Here is a 24,135-nt window from a genome sequence, read left to right on the forward strand (position 1 = left end):
GTGGAGCGAAGAAAATGCGAGAGGCTGCTAATGCCTGGATTGCATTCAGCTCTGCTTCAATCACCATGTTGGCTTGTTGAAGCCTGTCAACTTCTGCTATCTGAGATTGTTAAGAATAACCATTTAAGTCAAATGCGTGGTATTATATTTGTTAAGGATATGGAAATATCAAGAAGAGCTAGCCTTATCAACATTTGATCCGTAAGAGAATTTGGTGTTCTTCATTATCTTGGTCCCAAGACAAACACTTTCATTTTCCAGCTCAAACACCTAAAATGAGGTGTTTAAATCAATTTGGACATGAATTAGACAAAAGAGAGGTTCGTAAAGTATAAAATGAAAGTGAGAGCAAGCTAGAAATTACCCTTTTCTGCAGGTACTCAATTTCGGCCAGCCGCAACTCGTGCTGTTGCAACAGACAAGTAGAGCAAAAGTAATTGAGGACATATAAAATAGGACAGTAACAGTTCAGGTTTGATTTATTTAGACAGTAACAGCTCAAACTTAAGACAGTAACAGCTCAAAATTGACACAGTAACAGTTCGAAAGTCATTATTGTTAGTAAGTTTAAAATTAAGACAGTAACAGCTCAAACTTAAGACAGTAACAGATCAAACTTGACACAGTAACAGTTCGAAAAGTCATTATTGTTAGTAAGTTTAAAATTAAGACAGTAATTTTGATTTAATTAAGACCGTAACAGTTCAAAAAATTGATTTAATTGATAGAGTAACAGTTGAAAAAATTGATTCAATTAAGACAATAAAAGTTCAAAATTAAGACAAATTTTGATTTAATGAAGACAGCAACAGTTCAAAAAATTAATTTAATTGAGGCAGTAACAGTTCAAAAGAGACACAAGAAGTTTCAGGACCAAAACCCTGCAAATATCTTGGACATTTTCATCGGTGAGATTTTCACTTTCTATGCAGCATAGTCTTTTGAACACCTTATCTATTTCCTTCCTTGTCAACCTTGCTACTTTTGGAAAGCAACGTTTTTCAAAAGCTGTCTTGTTTCGCATCCTTGCAGCCTTATTTTTCTTGACATCTATCTGCATGTTTCCATCTCTGATCCCAAAAATCAATTTCATGTCCTCTGCATATATTTTAAAGTCCTTGTCGTTAATCCTGAAAACTTCTTCATTTTTGACGTATGTTTGCAAAATCTGATATACAGCAAGGTCACTTTTTCTACATGTATTCTTATCTACACGCCCTTCCAAGATGCATTCTATCAATATCCAGAATGGTGTCTTGATGAGCTCGTTTTTCACTCTTTCTGTGATGTTTGCCGTCCCAACATCCTTGACTATTGCATAAAGGTTTGACTTGAATTGTGGACCTTTTCCCATGGAAGCCATCTGCAAACCACATTTTTTGTTTAAAATGATCTAGTTTATTCAAGTAGCAGTTGGAGCAACAAACAGTCACAGGACAAAAATTCTTTCCAAACCATGTTTTCTTCATAGATTTAATCAGGTTTATTAGTGACAAACAATACATGAAGACAGTAACAGCTTGACAAACAAAAATTAAAAATCAGGTTTATGTGTTTTAGGGTTGTTTTTTTCATTGATTTTCATTAACAGAGCAAGATAGTAATGACGTCAAAATTATTCAGAAATTATAAAGTAACATTTGAAAAATGAGATAAACAATATACAAACGTATCCTAAGTTTCTATTATGTACGATGAAGATGAGAAACAAAAAACTATTTCTTTAATGAAGCAATGACTAAAGACAGCAAGTTGTTGTTTTTCAGCGTCAGTACGGAAGGAGTGACATGTCATTGGAAATTTTTTATGAAGACAGTAACAGTTCAAAGTTTAGACAGTAACAGTTCAAATTTGATTCAATCAGGACAGTAACAGTTCAAAGTTAGAGAGTAAGTCAGTAACTGTTCAAAATTGATACATAAAAGTTTAAATTTAATTTAATTAAGACAATAACAGTCAAGATTTGCCGGGTTATGTATTGCTCTGGAATGTAACTGCAGCAAGCACATACAAGTCGTGAACGACATGTCATTGTAAACTTTTTTGACTGCCTGTGAATGATTGTCATTGTGTGTCGGACACGACATGAGTTGAATAGACTTATTATTTTTTTTTTAATTGTTTTAGAAATATTTTGGTTAAAAGTGGCTTCATTTTATGTAGTTTATTGAAAGCTAATTTTTTTTTAAAAAAAAATCTCTAATGTAAATAAATAAATAAATAAAATGTTAGAAAATCTCTTTTTTAAGCGTTTTCCAGAGTTCTTTAAATGGAGACTGCAAAGCCAAACATCACACACGAGTCGAGCTTGCCTCCTGAATTGATTTTCGAATTCCATTTAAGCGCTTTCCATAGTTCTTTAATTGACACTGAAAAGCCAAACATCAACAGCCAAATTGTAGTCTAAGGAATGGGGTTGGAGAGCAAATCAAAGGTTAGTGCTACGGTTCTTCTTCATTGCCAATTCGAATTTAGTTTTATTCTGAATTCATGTAATAGCGTAATCACCAAACTGATACTGTCTCTCTTCTCAACTGTTACTCTCTTATTTACGGGTTTCTGGTTCATATATTTCATTTGTTTTCAACTATGAAACCAGAAAGGATCTTTCCATCAAATATAAAAGACATGCAAACCGTTACTGTATAATTTTGATGCTGTACTTTATCTCTCTTTCTGTGTTAATGTACAGTTACTGTATAATTTTGATGCTGTTGCCGGATCTCTCTTTCTAATGTTAATGTCTTATGATATTGGTTTAATGTTCAGAAGCTGAAAATCTATGAAAAAAAACTTGAAATTAGAAGGGCTAGGCACCTTGGATTAACCATTTCTCAAATTTTCAATCAGCAATGAATTATAGTGTAACAGGGCATAATCTATTGACAACATCTACTATGTCCAATACATTTTCTTTGTGTAGCGAACAATTAGTCATAATTTACAAATTTCTTCGCATTGTATATTCATGCTTCGAAATTGTATTATATATGCACTTTTGAATTACATATTCATGATTCTATGATATGGTTTCTTGTTATTTTACAGATAAATCTATTCACTCACATCGCCCAAGCAGGTTCTTGGGTACCAGATCATGAAGTTTCGAAAAGACTGGAAGGCACAGGTTTAGATGTAATCCAAAGAATCTCAGCAACATTCCAGCAAGATTCTCGTTTAATACAAGCATTGCTGGACATGTATAATGCAAATGAAGATGTATTTAGATTTGAAAACTCTTGTGATTTTTCTTGTCTTGCAATAACAAATATATCTTAGGCATGACATTATTTTTCTCTTAATTTTCGCATCCAGCTACTCCTCCTCCAATTGAACAAGCACCTCCTGTTGTTGATGATGTCATAGGTATGACATTACTTTTCTCTTGATTTTCCAATATATCTCCATACCCGACTATTCACTCTTGTGATTTTTCTTGTCTTGCAGTTAGAAGAGGCAAAAGGAATCCCCTAACACCTTCGTTTTTGCACGAGACGCAATATTCTTTAGCTGTAGACAACATCAAACTTTCAAGAAGAAAGCGTTTACAATTTTGAATGTCTTTAATTTTGATTTAGTAAACAATATATTTTATAATCTATACTTCGAACATTGGACAGGATAAGAATATTAATGTCATTACAATATGTGGTTTTATTTTTTCCAATGTTTACCAAGCATATTCCATTGAAGTAACTAACTGGTTAAAGTAATTATACACTTACACTAATTAGGACAGTAACAGTTCGAAGTTTAGACATTAACAGTTCAAAGTTAGCCAGTAACAATTCAAATTTAAGACAGTAACAGTTCGAAAGTCATTATTGGCAGTAAGTTCAAAATTAAGACAGTAATTTTGATATAATTCAGACAGAAACAGTTCCAATTTAATTTAATTAAGATGGTAGCAATTCAAATAAGACAGTAACAGTTTAGAATTGATTTAATTAAGACATTAACCGTTCAAATTTAATTTAATTAAGACAGTAACAGTTCAAATTTAAGACAGGAGCAGTTTGGAAGTCATTATTGGCAGTAAGTTCATAATTAAGACAGTAATTTTGATTTAGTTAAGACAGTAACAGTCCAAAGTTAAGACAGTAGCAGTTCAAATTTGATTTAATTATGACACTAATAGTTCAAAATTGATTTAATTAAACAAATTAAATAAAAATATAGGAGAAGCATTCACTCGACTTCTCAAGAGCTGGTTTAGTAGGAGCTCAAGGAGGGATTACAGGAGGGGCACAACAACAACAAGAAGGAAGAGCGAGTTGAGCTTCTGCAGATGGTAGGTATTCTATACCTACACTTTTTGCGAAGCGTTAAATTACTAACTTATTAAATTCTTAGTCTTTGCGTCTATGGGTGAAACCACAAAGAAAAAGGATATAGTGAAATAAACGAGAAATTAAAAATGGATTTGAGTACTTGATTGGGTTAAGGTCCTTTGGTCTCCTTTTACATGATTGAATAAGAAGATGAACATTAATGTATTTTGTCTTTAAGGAACTAAATGACTTAATATGTAACAGTACTCCCTTTACATTAAGTGTCGGGACATAAAAATGTACTATTCTGTATTTGTAATCTTAGTTTGTTTACTTCCTTTTATTATGAATTATGTGTGTTAATGGGAAAGAAATGAGCATGCGAAATGTGAGGCATGTACCATGAATGATGTGCTGTTGAGGTTCCACATGATTATAATATGATTGAGAAATGAGTATAACTGTACAGGATGACATGGAACTCCAGGTATAAAGGAAACTCTGTTGAAATTTCGGCTATATAGTTTTATTTTATTTTTCTCGTTCACGAGGCGTTTTTGTGCGTTTGAGCTGTTGGTAAACAGTACAAGGGCCGAGCTTTTCATGTTCGAACGTTAGCTTGATGTCTCAATTATTTCGGAAATTAATTAAAAGAAACTAAAAACAGGAAGCTTTTTTATCATTCCCATTCCCACCGTACAACATTCTCTCATATTTTAATGTAAATGGAAGTCATCGACACCATGCAACCATACGACGGGTCATCTGTATTCTAATAAAAACTTGTTGGTTCCCATGTTATGTGACGGATTTATTTTTATTTTTATAAAAAATAAAAAGAAACCCTGTTAGATATGGTATTGTAGTCAAAACCCCGACCCTTTTGGATTTTATAATTTTTAATATGTTTTATATATATAAAAAAAAAGTTAGCCCTAGCGCCGGACACCTGTAAATTTATAAAGCAAAACTCACTATATAACATTGAAGCAAGCCGCAGAAGCGGAAACAAATAAAAAAGAATCGTATAATTTAAAACCTTATAACCTAACATCAAAATAAAAAATCTTGGCCTTTCCTGCGCTGCGTTGCATGCTGTTCCTAATTTTCGCGACTGATTTACCCCGGAAGATTGTTTATTTGACATTTTCATGCCGATCTCCTTTTCTCATTTAACGTCTGCGATGTTGAAGAAAGTCTCTGCACTTGTCCAAACCCTCAAAAGAAAAGTGTAAGACTCCTTTTATATATATATATATATATATACACGTTTCCTATTTGAAGGAAATTTGTTTAAACATATTATTTCATACTTCTTGTTTAACTTATTTATTTTGGATGAGTTTATTTTTATTTTTATTTTTTGGTTGCAAAGATTCGAAGAAGAAGATTATGATTCCGATGAAGATTCCCACAATCACGTTCAGAACCATGTATGCATTTTGTTTTAAAACGCTTTATTTATTTATTTATTAAGCAGCAATTTTAGGGTTTGAAAGTCGGGTGTTAATGGGGTAGAATCACAGCTAGAAAAGGACCGACATGGTCTGCACAGAACCTTCAGTCCTACTAAGACCTTCTGTGAGCCTTGCGAAAGAGAGAAACTTTAACCGGCTACCTCAGAGATTTTGGGCTTTGCTACCAGAGCAAATCGTTGCGTGGTGATTTTAGCTTGCATGAAGTTTTTGTTTGTTGTTAGCAGTAATAATAGCAACACATGTTTTCTTTTCACTGTTTTCTCTCAGGATGGTTGTGATCCCATGCACTTTTGTGGCGAGTATGATTGTCCAATCACCACCATTTTACACGCTGATGATGCAGACAGATTTCTGAAAACGTTGAAGTGGCCAGTAGACCACCAAGGCCAAACATCATGGACATTGCACATCAGATGCTTAATGAAATTCCTTAACTTCAATGCAGTGAAATGCATAATCAAAGTTGCGAATCACATTGATTTTAATGCAGTTCATCCCGATTTTGGGTTGGCCCCACTGCATTTGGCAGTTTGGAGATCTTGTCTTCCATTGGTTGAGTTATTCCTAAAGCACAATGCTCCTACAGATTTCAGGAGCCCGTTTGATATATTTAATCAGTATCAAATGCTTCCTCTTAATTATTCACTTCACTTGTTAAGGTAACTACCTTTTCTCTCATTCTATTGAGAGTTGCCATTAAAGTTCCAATTTACTCACATTGCGGTTTCTTAAGAGTGCATGTTAATGTAATAGGAGTCTCACTCTCTTAATTTTAGGGTTATCCAAGTATCTCTCCCTTATATGAGCTCTAACATAGCTTTTATATATAATGCCAACTGCAGTAGCTACCTAATTCATTTCAAGATTTTGACTCCAGAGCAATCGGTTTACAAGATGCTTATGGTTCTCTGCCTGCCACAATTGGTTTGTTTCCTAATTTGAAGTCATTGGATATTCATTTGTTTGCCTATTCTATTTCATTTTGAGGCTAGTCATTTATTTTGCTGGTGGTCCCTGTTAATGCAGAGATCAAAGTTGGAAATCGTGAGGTTGCTCGCTCGGGAGACAAATGAACTTGGGGAGGAAATTTTTTGCTATGCAAAGCATGGAAGGCTTGTGGAGCTGGCTGTTCTACTTTTGGTGGCTCGAGAGAAGGTTACTTCTGTTTCCTTGGCTACGAAATCATCTTTATCTCAAAATGATCATGATTCTAGTTGTCTGGATCATTGCGTGACTCTTCGTGAGTTCATCATTTCTGAGCTTGCACAACTAAGTGCTCTTCAAGTGAAGCTGGAAATTTGTTGTGAAGACGATAAGTTATCAAGTAGCTGCAAGGAAAAGCAGAATTTGATGGTGTCTGCCCTACTATTGCTTGAAATTTTTGAGAGGGCTGGCAAAACCATTGAGAGTTATCTTCAAAACCAGGTTGGTTGGATGATTTTCTTGGCATTGTTTGTTGGTGTGTGTTGGCCCATGCTAGTGCTGCTATAGTCTTAAGTCGTTTTGTTTTTGATCGTGATTGTCACTCCTCCTGTCTTTGTCACACTTGCTTTCTTTCACCTTTTCCCTTGTGAAAATTTATGTCTAATTGGTTTTAGTTTTGAACATTATGATTTGCCGAAGAAGAATATTGTGTATTTGTTGTCATCATCCATGCCTTCTAGACTTAGCATTCCTCTTGCTACCATCTATTCTAAAATCACCGTGTTAGTTTCTATTTGAGTTGACTCATAAAATTGAACTAGTTACGCTGAATAAAGTTGAAGCGAAACCAATTCGCCTAATTCATGTACACTTGCGATTCACCCCACAACCTACAACTTGCGCTGTTTTGTTTGTGATTGGAGAATAATCATAAGACTAGAATTGTAACTTGTAAGATTCTAACAACCATTCTCTGCATTAACATGTTTTTCTATCGTATATTTTTCAATGATTAACATATTTTCATTTGATGGAATCCCTCTTTTCCCCTGTAGACGCCACAAGAACAAGTAGCCCGAGCACTTCAAGAAGCGGGCTTTTGTTTGGATGACAAGGACACTGATATGCACCACGTTGAAAGGTTGGATTTTCATGCTGTTTCTGGCTGGCTAATGATTGCCATTGCAAACATATCATTTCTTTCAGATCAATCTGCCTTTTGGAATTTCTTGTTAATATTTTGTTTTGTATGATCATTTTTTTGGGGGGGCTCCATAGGAAAGGTATTCGTTTGTTATCTCATCTTTTATTTCTTTTTGAACTTTCATAGTTTTTCATGGCCAAGTTTACTGGATTTCGGTCAAGTCTGGATTGCTAGAAAGAATGCAGAAAAAAGCTATCAATTGGTAAGGTTGGAATTGTTGTTTTCTATTTGTGGTGAGAGCTAGCATGTTGAATGTGTTTTTCTTCCATTAGTTGCCTATAATTTCTTACTGGTTTGTCCGCTGGATTTCCAGCAGGAGTTAAGTTGACCATATTCGCATGAATTAGTTTTGAATAGATGAGTGCTGTTTGCATTTTTTAATCCCTGTTTTTTAACTCAATTTCATCACTATTTTTCGACAGATTGACAAAAGAAATTTTTAACTATTTTTGTATTTTAAATATAAAGATTGTCGAACCACATACTTCGTTTAATAAAGTATAATTTTTGGGAGTATATCTTTTTTATTTCCACAAAACTGGAAAATTTGAAAATACTCCTTTCGGAGGAAACATTTTCTTTTCAACTGGCATTTTTCTGAGAAAATATTTTATAGAACACCTAAACACTAAATGAAAGCAGTGTATTTCATGCTCTGGTTATGCTATGTATGGCAATGTGTTTGAAGGGGCTTTTCTGAAGTGAGTTTGGGCTGAAAGGGCATGAACCGAGTGATGTTTGGTGGCTTTTATACGAGTATGTCAAATTGATTGAAAAGAGCTCGAAAGCTCATTTGATGCATTAGCAAACACTCAATGTTGTTGGTTGTAGGAATGTATTGAGCTTGCGCAAAACTTTCTTTTCATTGCGGGTGTGCATCTTGCAAATTTGACCTGATTTTATTGTGTACCTTGCCTTTGAAGGGATCTTCTTTAAACATCAGCAGTTATGCAAAGTGGAGAAAGAATCCAGTCTTCCAATCACAACGATGCAATGGAATGAAGTATAACGAGATTGACTTCAAGCCCGATGCATCACTGGACAAAGATCTAAAATTATTATGGTACAACTAAGAGATCTCAAATAGATGTATTTAACTGATAGACAACTCAATAAAGCTTTGCAGAGGTGTTGAGGGTGTGTTTATCTATGAAAAAAATGTTCTAGATTTTCATGTGGATTTTTATGTGATAGAGAACTTGGGTCTGCTTGTTTTGTACCTCTGTATTTTTCTTTTTTATGTTAAACCGGGAAAGATCCTTTGTTTCCTATATTGCAACTAATTCTAGGCAAATATGTTTTCTTGTTTTTATACTTGCATACAACTAATTAACGTGGAAAAGGTATGAACCTTTTTTCCACAAGCAAATGAAACCTAAACATTTTTGTTTCTGTTCTTGCTTGATTGGTGGGTTTATTTGAAACTACTTATTCTGTTGCAGCCAAAATATCTGTTTAAGGGATTGGACTTCTGAAAAACCAGTCACCTCATTGCTTTACGCACTTGGTTCAATGGACTCGGTTGGTGCTTGAAATTTTATATTGTATTTTCTTTCCTTGTTTTGTGATCATTATTATCGGAATCTAGAGTCTTTAAAATAGCTTGTCTGAATGACAGAGAAAATTACTAGAGACAATCAAGTCACACTTGGACAAAACTGAGGAGATTGGGGAGTTGGTTTGCTATTATGCCAGAGAAGGAGGAGTGGTTAAGGTGGCTGCTCTGTTGATGGTGGCCTGGAAAAAGCTGATGGCCGTGGACTCATTTGACAGTAAACATGGTGCTAGTGTCGGTAGAAGTAAGATTCGCCAATTTTTAATGAGCGAGATTGAGAGGCTGATTGACAAAGAGATGCAACAATTGGGAAAATCGACAAAGATACATATGGATAAGCGAAACATGACATCGAACAACATGTCTACAGATAAGCCAAATATGATGTCTGCATTGCAGTTGCTTGAAATTTTTGAGAGGGCTGGTGATGGTCTTGATCAATTCATTCAGCGGAGACAATGCAGTGTAGGTCACAATATGTATTTTCAATCCCATTTCACCTATGAACTTCTTTCAGCAACTGAATTCTGTAGTTTTAAGCAGTTGAAATATAAAATGGTTTTTCTACTACCGTTGCTGCCTGTATAGGAGATGACAAAAGAAGATTCTGCAGAGATCGCATGTTTGCTTTCAGGTCTTGTCTGCACCTCAAATCCGAAAGGCACCTCGAAATGGTATGGAATAGCTATATTTTGTTTTCAATTAATCTGCTAGCGTTGTTCTATTATCTTGTTTCTTTAATTCACTGTTATACTTTTGAAAACAATCCCTCAATCGCCGCAACTTAAATGTTAAAACCTTCCATTAGATTCTCAGGATATTTTTGGTGCTGGATGTAATACAAGCATTGTAGATTATCATCTGAATAGTTAACTTTTTGTGGGGGTACATCCAACCAAATCAGCTTTAGTTGTTATCTATATTAAGTTGGAAGAAATTTAAATGGATATCTTAATTAATAGAAGTTGAGGAGGAAAGTTCAATATCTTATAGTCAAGTGACTGATTTTATTATTTTGTTTATAAAACCTGTGCACCCGTTAATGTGTTTGTGGTTTGAAGTGATCAATGGAGTTGCATTAGGTGCTCAGAGTATGAATTAGATGAAGGAGAATCACCATCAGGTAATTATTAACTTAATCTTCTCATTTATTATTTTTGTTGCTTTGTGGGGATGGAAGGAAAGGTGGACGGGGATTAGGGAGCATAATAGAAGACTGTTGACTAATGATGTTCCTAAAATTGTTACGTGTAGATTTCATTTCTTATTATTCATACAATCGCGTCACAGATGTGGAGCGTCAAATCGCATATGCGTTTAAGGTGAGATTTATTTTTAATATGATTTCTTGCATATTCTTAATCTGTACGTTGGCTTAGCGTTGTGGTGTTGGTCTTGTTTCCAACTATTTCTTGCAGCAGTGAGTGGCCGTGACAATGTGAGGCAGGATTTATTTTTGTTTCTAAAAGTTTATGATAGTTTGGGTTTTCTCTTGTCGTTGAGAAATCCTAGTGTTATTTGAAATTTGTTATTGTGTGATTAGTATTTGAGTTTCAATAAGATTAGTCAACTACGATTAGTAGGATTTCTGTTTTGTGTAAGAACAAGTATTGAATGCTTTTGAGCTTCATGTTTTTTTAATTAACATGGGTATTCCAGCTAGTTTGCGCGCATCTCGAGTAACCCTACGGACTATGAATTTATTATAGATAGTCTACAAGGACTCTTTCAGATGACGATTAGTGCATTGCTCAAATCTTTCAATGAAAATTTACTCTCCTTTTCACAATCAATCAAGAGAGTCTACGCCTGGGTGTTGTGGTATATAGAGAAGAAAAACTCCAATGCTTTATCCTTTTACATATACGAGTATCATTAAATGATTTCTAATTAATCTTATTTAAGACCATGGAGAATGCTAGACATGATATGTTTTCTTTCGTTTTCTATTATTGTTACAACTATTGCCTTGTTAAATAGTTTGATTTTGCCTGTTAATTTTGTGAAGGGAATACCATCCTCTCCATATTGTTGTGGGAGGCGGCCCTTCCATACATTTTCGATTTCGGGATGCAGCTTTGCTGTCAAGCCATCCTTCCACATGAAAACCCAAGTAAATCAATCCTCGCAAAGACTGGAGGCGAGGGTGTTAAATTTTTCACCCTCCAGGAAGTGGGCATCTATGGGACTATCACTCAGCAGGGCATTGAAACGTGTTTGACTTACCTAGATGTCACTGATAAGGTACAATACTTCTCTTTTATGTGCTCCTACCAATAAATTCATGAGCTACCAGTGCAACTGCTTCCAGTTGATTTCTTTTTGACTTTTATATTAAAGAGCTGCTTGTGGTTAAGAGCACGTAGAACTACTTGTTCATTCAGATTGCTGGGAATAACTTTTATTATCATTTTAGACTAGAAAGCTGATTTGTGTGTAGTTTGCCGGGAATAACTCTTATTATCATTTTAGAATGGAAAGCTGATTTGCTGGGAATAACATTTCTACATAATGTTCTAAGCTGCACACTGCAGAATCGGAATTATGAGGCCAAAGAAACTGAACCGAACAGCATATGCAAATATAGTAGAACAGAGAATAAAAAAATAACGAAATGGAAAGTAATACTGCTTCTAAAATACATGGCAGCTGATGGGAGAGAAAAACTCCGAACTAATTGATAATCACAAAGCAGAATCACACCATTGCAAATCTTCGTTGTACTGTCTTGCCTCACAATTTTTCATGCTAGTAAATTTTGTACTGCCTCATCTGCAGCGGATACAACAAAGTATACTTTTGTTTTTGGTTCTTATTTTATCTTTAGCATTCTTGTAATTCCTTATTAAAAAGGGTGAGTGCTATCTGCTTGAATTTTATCTGTGGAATATGCAGCCAAAATTCCTGTATTCAAAGTCCATTATCACTGTATCCATGAATTGGAACTTGGCTATGATATCATCTCAAAGGGTCTCTCATGTCCCATTATCACTGTTGTTTATAAAAGGGAACATGGCTATGATGTATCTTCTTGAGGGTTCTCTTATATTTTTTAATTTCCTAGTTGGTGACCGTCGGAATGCAATATGTGATGACTGATTTGATTGCAGGTTTTGCTTTTGCCGGTGTTTTTTGGGAAAACTTTGGCCCTGAGTGATGGCAAAACTTATCTAAGATCTGACTGCCTTCATAAGTTATCTCTAGTGTGACTCGGTGTCTGTGTAGGTTTGAATTATGTGTGTCTAATTCCAAGCAAACAGAGACGAAAACTTACCAATTTTTAACCTGTTACTATTTTTGGTGTCATGGGATGTTTGTATGCATTTGAACTGGAAATCCTAATATATTTATTGATTATACGCAGCTGTCAAAAAGCCTGCAATTTTCCTGTCATAGCAGGAGCACCTGTTGTCATCGGTGTCTTTCTCTGCCATTTATCTATCAATTGTTTCGGAAAGGAGCTATTCTTCAAGATACATGCATTTAAAGTTAATACTTAGTTCATGTGTTCATATCCACAGCAGTTTTTTTTCGCATCCCAATTCTAGCTGAAACATATCCCGAGTGTGAATGCTAGTTTTCCAATATGGAAAGGAGGAAGAAGCATTTAAATTTTAAATCTGTATGCTCTATTAACTGCTCAGCAAATCTGTACAAACAGCCTTTGAATCATCGGTCATTTGGATGGAGACCTCTTCTCTTCTTCTTTTTTTATTGACACCTCTTTACTGTTTTAAACTATTAATAAGTTCCTTATTCTTTTTTGTTTGGATTGACACCCTCTATATTCTTTTAATTTTGATTTTAATACGTGAACTATGATGTGTTTGGATTAGCACTCCTTTTGTCACCATCACCATCGGAACTCTACCTTTATGACAACTAAATCAACCCAAAAGACCACTAAATAATCCCTTCAATCTCTCTCGCAACATTTTGATATCAAAATCCATTATTAAACTCCAATCAAACTCAAAAATTTGAGTTTTTAGTTTTTCAATTTAAAATTTTAAAGCCTTAAAACAGTAAAATCCTGAGGTGGTGTGGTTTAAAATTCATACAAATGAACTCGCAACAATAAAACCTTTCATCCGGTGGTAAATTTATAAAAGGGCCCCCAATCATAGTTTATGTATTAAAATCAAAAGAAAAAAAAACAAAGAAGTGTCAATCCAAGTAGAAAAAAGGAGGGTCTGTTAATAACTAACATAGTAAAAAGGGTGTCAATCCAAACAAAAACAAAAGGGGAGAGAGAGAGATCTTCATCTAAACAATCAATAATTCAGAGGTATTTGTATGAATTCACCTAATTGCTCAAAATAAAACAGCAACAGCTGTGCATCTACAGACAAATGTAATACCTCTTTTGCATCTCAGAAATTCTTAACCAATCTATATCCTCTTCGGCATCCACGTTTGTTGAATCTTTTGAATGCTTCTTAGTGACCTGTCCAGAATCACCTTAAAAAGAGAGCAAATACATGGAAAAATTACATTGAGGTCCACTGTACACAAATCTTAATAAAGAAAACGTTTCAGGCTTTAAATTATAACTTAATGGACCCCTCTAAAAAGAAAAGAAAAGGTTGCATGTTGAAAAATCACAACTTGCTTAATATTAAAGTCAATTAATACTGCGGGAGGAAATTCCAAAAGCTTCAGAATCAAAGCAAGAAAAAATGAAGATTGGTACTGTTACATCTCCATTCATTCAGGGGGGAAAATAAAATGTTTCATTCCAATATACAGGACTTATTTTTTAATCTAGGTCAGAAAACAATTTTATTGTTTAGATACACAAGGGAATCTCTTACTGCAAATCTTTTAACTTTCAAGAGTGATTGCAATTCATACTGGATAAGGAAATATCATTATAAACAGTTGAGAATTTAATGAAGAAAATCACAATTGAACATCCAGATAGACTACTAACTGTATCAGTAAAGGGTCTTAAAAAACCATCAGCGACATCTAAAAATGGAAACAAGCATTCCAAATGCCTATTGGTGTTCAATTTGAAGACAGGCTGCAGATGGGTACCTCCTCCCCACCTCACACTTCCCTTCCCTTCCAAACAAACAAAAGCGTAGTTATACACTTACATCACTCAATTTATTTTTCAATCATCGGCCTATTATAGTTTGTGTTATTCACATAATTCCATTCACTTGGACAACCAGATGCACATAATTCCTACAATGACAGAATCATTGCGCAAAGATGTTTTAGCATGCTAACCTCCAAATAACAACGGAAAAGGCAAGAAATACAGAATATAGTAATATGCACAGGCATTTGCAATATACCATTAGAAGATTGAGAAATTGATGGATTCTTCTTGAGCAAAGCCTGATCATATAAAGTAAAAACAACCCAAGTTAAACAAAGAAATAGAAATTGATGAGATTAATAGCTATAAAAAGAGTACAACATAAAAGACCGATGACAGCCATACCTCCTGTAGTTCCAGTAGAGATTCCAAAGTCTTTGTCGCACGTCAAAAAGAAATCCGCGCGACGTCGGCTTCGGTAATTTTTCATCGTTATTGTTTGATTTGATCTTGTTGGATTCGTTAGGAGTCGCCACCTAGTATTTAATTGAAGATTACTAGGAAACTCGATTGTACTAGTCTTGTCAGAGATTCACGGGTAAGGGACCGGTTGTGGTTAGGGAAGGTATTAGCACCCCTAACACACCTTACCTGAGGTAAGCTGCTTCATGGACTAGATGTGTTAAAAAAGTTTTAAAAATTTTGTCTTTTCATCGGATTTTAGAAATACAACTTTCATACAAGTTTGTACTTCTACACCGTGATCCAATCAAAATATTAAATCCTTCTTTATTCTCTGCAATTTTATCATAAATAAATAAAAACATTCATAAAACAAATACAAACACACACACCTGTATTTTCTTTTCTTTTTCTTCTTTTTGTTTTTTTTTTTACATCCACATTACAAATTATAAAAATACAAAGCTAAATAAAAATAACATTAAATAATTCAAAATTTACAAAACACCCCTTAAACCCCAGAAATTGCAGGGAAGTCCTTCTGGCAGTGTGAACAGTGCACGTGAACAGAAATTGCCCAACGCGCCACCGCCACTTGCCGTGCGTGGATTCATGCGCCGTCGCCGGTGAAGACCAGCAAAATGGTGGATTGGGATCGTCTCCTTCTTCTCTTCCTGTCCGTACCGGCGAAGCATCTCTCAGTCACCTGCAAAGCAACCCAACAACACAAACAGCAAATTTCACTGTTGTTTTCCCCTTTTCTTTTAGATCTGCCATTATCTCCCTCCGTTAATGCTTTCTTCTGGGTTCAATGCCGCCATTGCTTGTTGCTGTCTGGATGGTTGAAGATCGGAGAAGAAGCTGTCGGGGTTGGTGGCGTGTCGGTGGTCTTCGCTCCTGTTGGTGGTCGGCTGGAGAAGAAAATCAGAACCAGGGCGTAACGCTGCTGCTGACAGCCAAGACCGGCTGAGAGGGGAGTGAGAGGGTGGTCTGTTTATGGTGGCCGGGTTGGCCGGTTCTCAGCGCTGGTGCCGGTCTTCGGCCGCCGTTAGGGAAGGAGAAGGACGGCGCTGCTGCTGGAGGCTGGGCCGTGGCTGGTGAAGCTAGGTCGGCCAGGAGTGGGAAGAACAGCGGTCTTGGAGAAGGGGAGAAGTCGTGGCTGAGGAGGAGAAGGGTGATGGACAGCTGGTTTGTGGCTGTTGTGATTTGATTTCAAAGAGAGGGGAAAGCTGTGAAGCTGGAGGCACAGCTAAAGGTTGAAGATGAGAAGAAAAAGGGGGGAACGGCTGCGTTTTGGCTGTGGTTTGAGGGATCTCTCATCAACCGGCTGAGGGGGGAGAAGGTGCAGCCGCAAGGAAGGGGCTGAGATGGAGAAGATGACCGGGGAAGTGGCCAAGCGAGAAGAAAAATAAAAATCAAAAGGGGAGGAGCTCGTCTGCGGCTGGCCTCAGTTTGGGAGAAGAAGATTTTTTGCCGGGTGGGGGGCGACTGCTGGCCTTGAAAGTGATAGTTTAGGGCTCCTCTTTCCTCTTGTTTTTTTGTCAAAATTGCCCCCCACTTTGCTTTGTGTTAAAGGTTGCTATTTATAAGCAAAATGTTACATGAATTTCAAAATTGGTCCCTCAATTTTATTTTTTTGTAAATTTTGATTTTTTTGATTTTTTTGTATTTTTTTGAAAACAAGCAATATCAACATCGACTCAATGAGGAAGATCAATGATTTTAAAAATAACGCGTTAAAAGTTGAACGCGTTTCAAATATCTTTGAAAATTTAAATTCTTATGAGATGATGTTGAAAATGCTAAAAATGATGCAAATATATTTAAAAAATGTATTTTTTGGATTTTCGTTGTTTTTTCTCTTTTTTTAAATTTTCCTAAAAATTTATCAAAACATGGATAAAAATTGGGGAATAACCCAAAATTGGGTTATGACAGTTGCCCCCCTCTTTACAATGCTTATGAGTGAAAGTTTCGTAAGAGACTTAAGATAGTAAGCATTGTAAAGAAAGAAAATGAGATGATGGACTCATCATAGAAATGATGAATCCACTTGAGGGCTAGAAAGCGCACTCAGAGTGAAAACTGGAAGAGTTTTTGAAAATTCAAAGATTTTGAAATGGTCAAATTGTCATGTGTGACCTACTCAACGAAGAAATTTTTTTTTTTTTTTTGAGGTGGTCTCATTATAATGGGTGACCTACTCAGGTGAAAAACGTGAAGACGTTTCAAAGTGGTGAAAAATTCAAATATTTTTTCAAAGGTGAAAAATGTAGAGATTTTTTAAAGTGGTGAGAAATGCGAAGATTTCTCAAATAGGTGAAAAATGCAGAGATTTTTCAAAGAGGTGAAAAATACAAAGATTTTTCAAAAGTGGTCTTGTTGTAATGGGCAACCTACCCGGTGAAAAACACGAAGATTTTTCAAAATGGTGAGAAATGCGAAGATTTCTCAAAATGGTGAAAAATGCTTTCTCAAATTGGTGAAAAATACAAAGATTTTTCAAAGTGGTCTTGTTGTGATGGGTGACTTGCCCATGTGAAAATTTTAGAGGTGGTGAGAAATGCGAGAATTTCTCAAAATGGTTTGATTGTTATGGGCAACCGGCCCAAATGTAAAGAATTTAAAAGTGGTGAGAAATGCAAGGATTTCTCAAAATGATTTCATTGTTATGGGTAACCAGCCCAAATGGAAGATTTCGAAGGTGGTGAGAAATGCAAGGATTTCTCAAAAGATGGTTTCATTATAATGGGCGACCGGCCCGAATGGAAGATTTTGAAGGTGTTGAGAAATTCAAGGATTCTCAAGAGATAGTTTCATTGTAATGGGCAACCGGCCCTAATGGAAGATTTTAAAGGTGGTGAGAAATGTAAGGATTTCTCAAAAGATGGTTTCATTGTAATGGGCAACCGACCCAAATAAAAGATGAAAAGGGTGGTGAGAAATGCAAGGATTTCTCAAAAGATGGTTTCATCAAATAGAAGATGAAAAAGGTTTTGGAAGAGGTCTGTTTGTGATGGGTAACCTGTCCAAGTTAAAACAATAAAATGTCTTGAAAAGACAACATGATGGGACTCGAAGATGCACTATTTAAGCAATGGAAACTTGACAGAGTATTCAAAAAGAGATAGCACTCGAAAAGGAACGAATGCTAAAAAGCGCACTTGAAAGGAGGTAAGGTTAGAAAACGCACTACCTAAGAGGTGAGTGCTTAAAGAAGCACTCAAAAGGGAGGTAGGGTTGGAAAACACACTACCTAAGAGGTGAGGGCTCGAAGACGCACTAAAAAAGGAGGCAGGGTTGGAAAACACACTACCTAAGAGGTGAGGGCTCCAAGGCGCACTAAAAGGAGGCAGGATTGGAAAACACGCTACCTAAAAGGTGAGGGCTCGAAGGCGCACTAAAAAAGAGGAAGGTAGGGTAGGAAAACACACTACCTAAGAGGTGAGGGCTCGAAGACGCATTAAAAAAGAGGAAGGTAGGGTAGGAAAACACACTACCTAAGAGGTGAGGGCTCGAAGGCGCTTTAAAAAGGAAGGTAGAGTTGGAAAACACACTACCCTAGAGGTTAGGGCTCGAAGTCGCACTAAAAAGGGAGGTAGGGTTGGAAAACACACTACCTAAAAGGTGGAGGCCCGAAGGCACACTAAAAGAGGAAGGTAGGGTAGAAAAACATGCTACCTAAGAGGTGATTGCTCAAAAGCGCACTAAAAGGGGAAGTAGGGTTGGGAAACACACTACCTAAGAGGTTAAGGCTCGAAGGCATACTAAAAAAGGAGGTAGGGTTGGAAAACACACTACCTAAAAGGTGAGGGCTCGAAGGCGCACTAAGAAAGGAAGGCAGGGTTAGAAAACACATTACCTAAGAGGTAAGGCCTCAAAGGCGCACTAAAAAGGGAGGCAGTGTTGGAAAACACACTACCTAAGAGGTGAGTGCTCAAAGGAGCACTAAAAGGGGAGGTAGGGTTGGAAAACACACTACCTAAGAGATTAGGGCTCAAAGGCGCACTAAAAAAGGGAGGTAGGGTTAGAAAACACACTACCTAAGAGGTAAGGGCACAAAGGCCCACTAAAAAGGGAGGTGGGGTTGGAAAACACACTACCTAAAAGGTTGAGGCTCGAAGGCGCATTAAAAAGGAAGGTAAGGTTGGAAAACACAGTACCTAAGAGGTTAGGGCTCAAAGACGCACTAAAAGGGGAGGCAGGGTTAGAAAACACACTACCTAAAAGGTGAGGGCTCTAAGGCGCGCTCAAAATGAGGCAGGGTTAGAAAACACACTACCCAAGGTGGTCGAGTGCTCTAAGGTGCACTCACCAGGGAGGTATAGTTGGAAAACATACTACCTAAGAGGTGATCGAGTACTCTAAGGCACACTTAAAAGGAAGGTAAGGTTGGAAAACACACTACCTAAAGTGGTCGAATGCTCTAAGGCACACTCAAAAGGGAGGTAGGGTTAGAAAACACACTACCTAAAGTGGTCGAGTGCTCTAAGGCGCACTCAAAAGGGAGGCAGGGTTAGAAAACACACTACCTAACATGGTCGAGGGCTCTAAGACACACTCAAAAGGAGGCAGGGTTGGAAAACACACTACCTAAAAGGTGAGGGCACAAAGACGCACTAAAAAGGGAGGTAGGGTTGGAAAACACACTACCTAAGAGGTGAGTGCTCAAAAGCGCACTAAAAGAGGAGATAGGGTTAGAAAACACACTACCTAAGAGGTGAGGGCTCGAAGGCGCACTAAAAAAGAAGGCAGGGTTGGAAAACACACTACCTAAGAGGTGAGGGCTCGAAGGCACACTAAAAAAGAAGGCAGGGTTGGAAAGCACACTACCTAAGAGGTGAAGGCTCGAAGGCGCACTAAGAAAGGAGGCAGGGTTAGAAAACACACTACCTAAGAGGTAAGGGCACAAAGGCGCACTAAAAAAGGAGATAAAAATGAGGCAGGGTTAGAAAACACACTACCAAAAAGGTAAGGGCTCGAAGGCCCACTAAAAGGAGGCTGATTAGTACTTAAAAGTGCATTTTTATCATGGTTTTATATCATCATTTTGCACTTGAAGTATCAATAACTCCTTAACCAAAGCATGTTTTATAATAATATATCTAATAATATAAGATACCTTTAATTTGTGATAAATATCTATTTTTAATGCAGGCCTATCACATAAATGAAAGGATTGATTGATGACTTGAAGAACTTAAATTGCAAGGATAAAGAGATGGCCAAACTTAGAAAAGAGATGTCGGTGCAATCCAAACCGGAACACTGTTCGGTAAATGGGTCATATCTGGAGCTATATATCTCAGATTTAGGTCCAATTTATATGGATGGAAAGGTAAGACATAGGCCTACAACTTTCATATGGAGCCCCAGATCTAAAAAGGCCATTATCAAGTCCAAATTGTAGCAACAACAAAGAAGCCCGAATCTGTCTTCCAGCCCGAGCACTGTTTGGTATTTTGGCCATATCTGGAGTTCTAGAAGTCCAAATGAGCTGAATTTTTTACACAAGAAAGCTGAGACAATTGCCTACAACTTTCATGTTTGCAACTGGCTCCAGTTTTGATGTTATCAATGACGTTTTGGGCAGACAAGAGAAGATAAGGATTGTCACCAAGTCAAAAGTTGGCCACCCACTTATCAATTAGTCATCAAATCAATAGTTCCCAATTTTGGCCTATAAAAGGAGGCATTTGCCATGCATTTAGGCATCTTGGTTTCCAGATCAAGATCATGCTCTTCCTTTTTCTCTTTGTATTTTTTGTAATGTTTATGCTTTGCTTTCATTAATATCAAGTTTATGCCTTTCATTTCCTTTCCTTTACTTAGTTAGGTTTTATGTTCTTATTTTGTTTATCTATTTTTCTTTCTTTCATTATGTCTAGCTAAGTTAATTATGTCAAGGTGAAAAGGTTACACTAATGGTGTAAGAATAAGTATAATGTAAACTTAATATGGACTTTAATGTTTGATACTAACATGTTTTATATTTGTTATCTTGTTCACTCTTTAATACTTTGCTTGTTAAATGACTAATCTTGATTTATGTTGTATAACACTTGGTACAACAAATGCTTGGCACTTTCATAGCCCATAATGTATGGTATAACCGACACCTGAGCTATGAAAGGAACTTGATTTGTTGTTAACATAAGTTATAATCATGAATGCTTGACGAGATTTACAAGTATTAGCATTAATTGAATAAGATGACTAATGTAATCATGTTAACAATATATAATCTGATTGGAACCTCCTTTGTGTGTGGTTTCCAATTCAATAATAAGAGTTTATACTATACTTGTTTGATATACCATTAGTGGAACCTCTAACCTTGACATTTGTTATTATTATTGTTTAATCCTTACATTAATTTTCCATCTCCAAGTTCTCATCATCATCTTCTTCTTCTCTTTCTTTATTATTATTATTATTATTACTACTACTACTACTACTACTACTATTATTATTATTATTATTATTATTATTATTATTATTATTATTATTGTTCTTATTATTATTGTTGTTATTGTTATTGTTATTGTTGTTGTATTATTGTTATTTATAATTTGTACAATTAACCTCCCTGTGGTTCGACCCCGGTCTTGCCGGGTTATTTATTACTTCGACACTCCTACACTTGGGAGAAGACATCAACCTTTTAGTCGTGTCAGAGGCAGGGTTGGAAAACACACTACCTAAGAGGTGTGGGCTCAAAGGCGCACTAAAAGGGAGATAAAAAGGAGGCAGGGTTAGAAAACACACTACCTAAGAGGTGAGTGCTTGAAGGCGCACTAAGAAAGGAGGCAGGGTTGGAAAACACACTACCTAAGAGGTTAGGGCACAAAGGCGCACTAAAAAGGGAGGTAGGGTTGGAAAACACGCTACCTAAGAGGTGAGGGCACAAAGGCGCACTAAAAAGGAAGGTAGGGTTGGAAAACACACTACCTAAAAGGTAAGGGCTCGAAGGCGCACTAAAAAGGGAGGTAGGGCCCAACGGCACACTCAAAATGAGGTAGTCTTAGAAAACGCGCTACTCAAGAGATGGTGGCTCAAAAGAGCATATGAAAGGAAATGAGGGCACAAAGGCACACTCAAAATGAGGTAGGGTTAGAAAACCCGCTACCCGATAGATGATGGCTCAAAAGAGCACTTGAAAGGAAATGAGGGCACAAAGGCACATTCAAAATGAGGTAGGGTTTAAAAAAGCACGCTACCTAGGAGATGATGGCTCAAAAGAGCACTTAAAAGGAAGTGAGGGCACAAAGGCTCACTCAAAATGAGGTAGGGTTAAAAAAGCACGCTACCTAGGAGATGGTGGCTCAAAAGAGCACTTAAAAGAAATAAGGGCACAAAGGCACACTTAAAATGAGGTAGGGTTAGAAAACACGCTACCTAAAGGATGGTAAAACATGATCTAACAATGTTGAAAGCAATGCATTATGATCAATATGCATGTATACTTACCTGAGAAATATGGGTCCCCATTTCTTCATGGTGTCTTCCTTTTCTCAAAAGTTGGAGTGTCAGCAGTAGGCTTGATGGCTTTCCCACTCTTGCTTACTCGAGTCAAATCTTGATTTTGACATCTAAGAATGAGTTAATGTTATCATACTTCTTTGTTCTCCACCCTTTATCTCAATGGTTGCTAATTTTGCTTGGCATTCTTCTTAGAGAAGGGAATCATGGGGCCAGCCTTATCAGGCATTTTTGATTGCCCCCCAGCTTGATCATGCCCCTAAGTATTTAATTTGGGTTTAGGGATGAGGCTATGTGGAAGGTTTGGTCTTTGACAAGGAGTTGCTTTCATGCAGAAATTTTGGAATTTCAAAGTTATTCCAAACACAAAAATCATTTTGACATCGATTCAAAGCAAACTCATTCTGAAAAAATTCCAGTGATTCCTATGGAGAGGTTTTCGGAAGTGATGAAAACTTTTAGTTTTGCTTTTGGTGAAAATGTGAAGAACACAAAGTGACATCTAGTTTGGTCACAAAAAGTTTAAATTTCAATTTGAGGGTTATTGAGAACCGTTGTTTAAAACATTCATTTTATTTGCATGAATAATGATTTAGTTCGCATGAGAAAGCACTGCCTACCGATCCAGATTGCTTGCCTTTGATCAGAAAGGGCTTGATTAGGCACGTAATGTAAGCTTGGGCTATTGGTTATGAAGAAAAAGATATTTATAACTCAAAAGGTGTTTAAGGGAGTTTAAGACTAAGGATCACTAGTGCTTATATCCCAAACTTTTTGTTCATACATTTCTGGACCGTAGAATTGATTTGCAGAATGGTCCATGGTGCCCTCCAGTGTTGGGCTTAGCCTCTTTCTTTTTGTTTTTGTTTTCTTCATTTGATTTTGAGCATCATTGTATTGGCTTTTTTTATGCTCAAAATTGTTTTTAATCCTTTGGATTTTTTTTACCCCCCCAGCTTTGTATGGGCACCTTCGATGATTGAGAATTTTCTTTTATGCCCCCTAGTATTGTTTGGGCACTTTCAATCGTCGAGGTTTTTTTCATACCCCCAAGAGTTATTTAGGCACTTTCAATCGTTAAAGATTTTTTGGCACTTGCCCCCTAATGTAGGGTGTGACCCTAGTCAAGGTTATTTTTCAAGAAAAATCTATTAGGCTCAAAAGGGGACTGTAAAAGATATATTTTAGCCTTGTGAAAATGATTATCAAAGATGGCCTTTCTTCATCTCAAATGCATGCATTTAGGATCGGTAAGTCTTGCTCTCATGCGAGTATGCAAAGTGATTTCTCATTATTCATGCAAATAAAACTCTGTTTTTGGAGTCACTTCATTGTGTTCTTTTTTTGTTTTTTTCATCATCATTTTTTTTTTGGTGTATGGTTACCTCTCTAAGGAATCTCTTGAATTTCCAAAACTTGTTTGTTTCGGAAAAACACCAATATGATTTCTGTTTTTGTACTAAACTTTGATTTCCCAAAAAATCCTTGTGAAAACATGCATGGTTTTGGAAGAAAGGGAAAACACGTCTAAAGATTCTTGGCGCAATGGTCTCATGTTCAGTGGTTATGCTCAATGTGTTATTTGCATGAAAAAAAAAAAATGAAGGCATGCCATGAATTCAGGAAAACACGATCTTATTAACAAGTAAGGCTCAGTAGACAGGGAAAGTCTTGTGGAATTTTGAGCCAAATTACCAATAAAAACTAGA

At 36.5% G+C, this 24,135-nt stretch overlaps 2 protein-coding genes across 7 annotated transcripts in view; one reads left to right on the top strand and one right to left on the bottom strand.

The window, feature by feature from the left end:
* Positions 1 to 24,135, bottom strand: part of LOC105108935 (uncharacterized) — a 55,523-nt gene that overhangs the window by 23,224 nt on the left and 8,164 nt on the right. The gene's annotated exons all lie outside the window — the stretch shown is intronic.
* LOC105108932 (uncharacterized) overlaps positions 5,275 to 24,135 on the top strand; it is a 40,243-nt gene continuing 21,382 nt past the window's right edge. For 2 of the 6 annotated variants that reach the window (XM_011003441.1, XM_011003438.1), the window contains exons 1-14: positions 5,275 to 5,502; positions 5,647 to 5,704; positions 6,017 to 6,408; positions 6,592 to 6,673; positions 6,776 to 7,174; positions 7,729 to 7,814; positions 8,004 to 8,079; positions 8,801 to 8,940; positions 9,320 to 9,398; positions 9,496 to 9,897; positions 10,021 to 10,106; positions 10,494 to 10,555; positions 10,687 to 10,754; positions 11,441 to 11,676. In XM_011003441.1, coding sequence (XP_011001743.1) covers positions 5,423 to 5,502; positions 5,647 to 5,704; positions 6,017 to 6,408; positions 6,592 to 6,673; positions 6,776 to 7,174; positions 7,729 to 7,814; positions 8,004 to 8,079; positions 8,801 to 8,940; positions 9,320 to 9,398; positions 9,496 to 9,897; positions 10,021 to 10,106; positions 10,494 to 10,555; positions 10,687 to 10,754; positions 11,441 to 11,653 — 2,223 coding nt within the window. In that variant the 5' untranslated portion in view covers positions 5,275 to 5,422 and the 3' untranslated portion in view covers positions 11,654 to 11,676. The other 4 variants (XM_011003436.1, XM_011003437.1, XM_011003440.1 and 1 more) reach the window with 4 other exon arrangements.

The sequence above is a fragment of the Populus euphratica genome, unplaced genomic scaffold (genome assembly GCF_000495115.2).
Source record: "Populus euphratica unplaced genomic scaffold, PopEup_1.0 scaffold401.1, whole genome shotgun sequence".
Lineage (NCBI taxonomy): Eukaryota > Viridiplantae > Streptophyta > Magnoliopsida > Malpighiales > Salicaceae > Populus > Populus euphratica.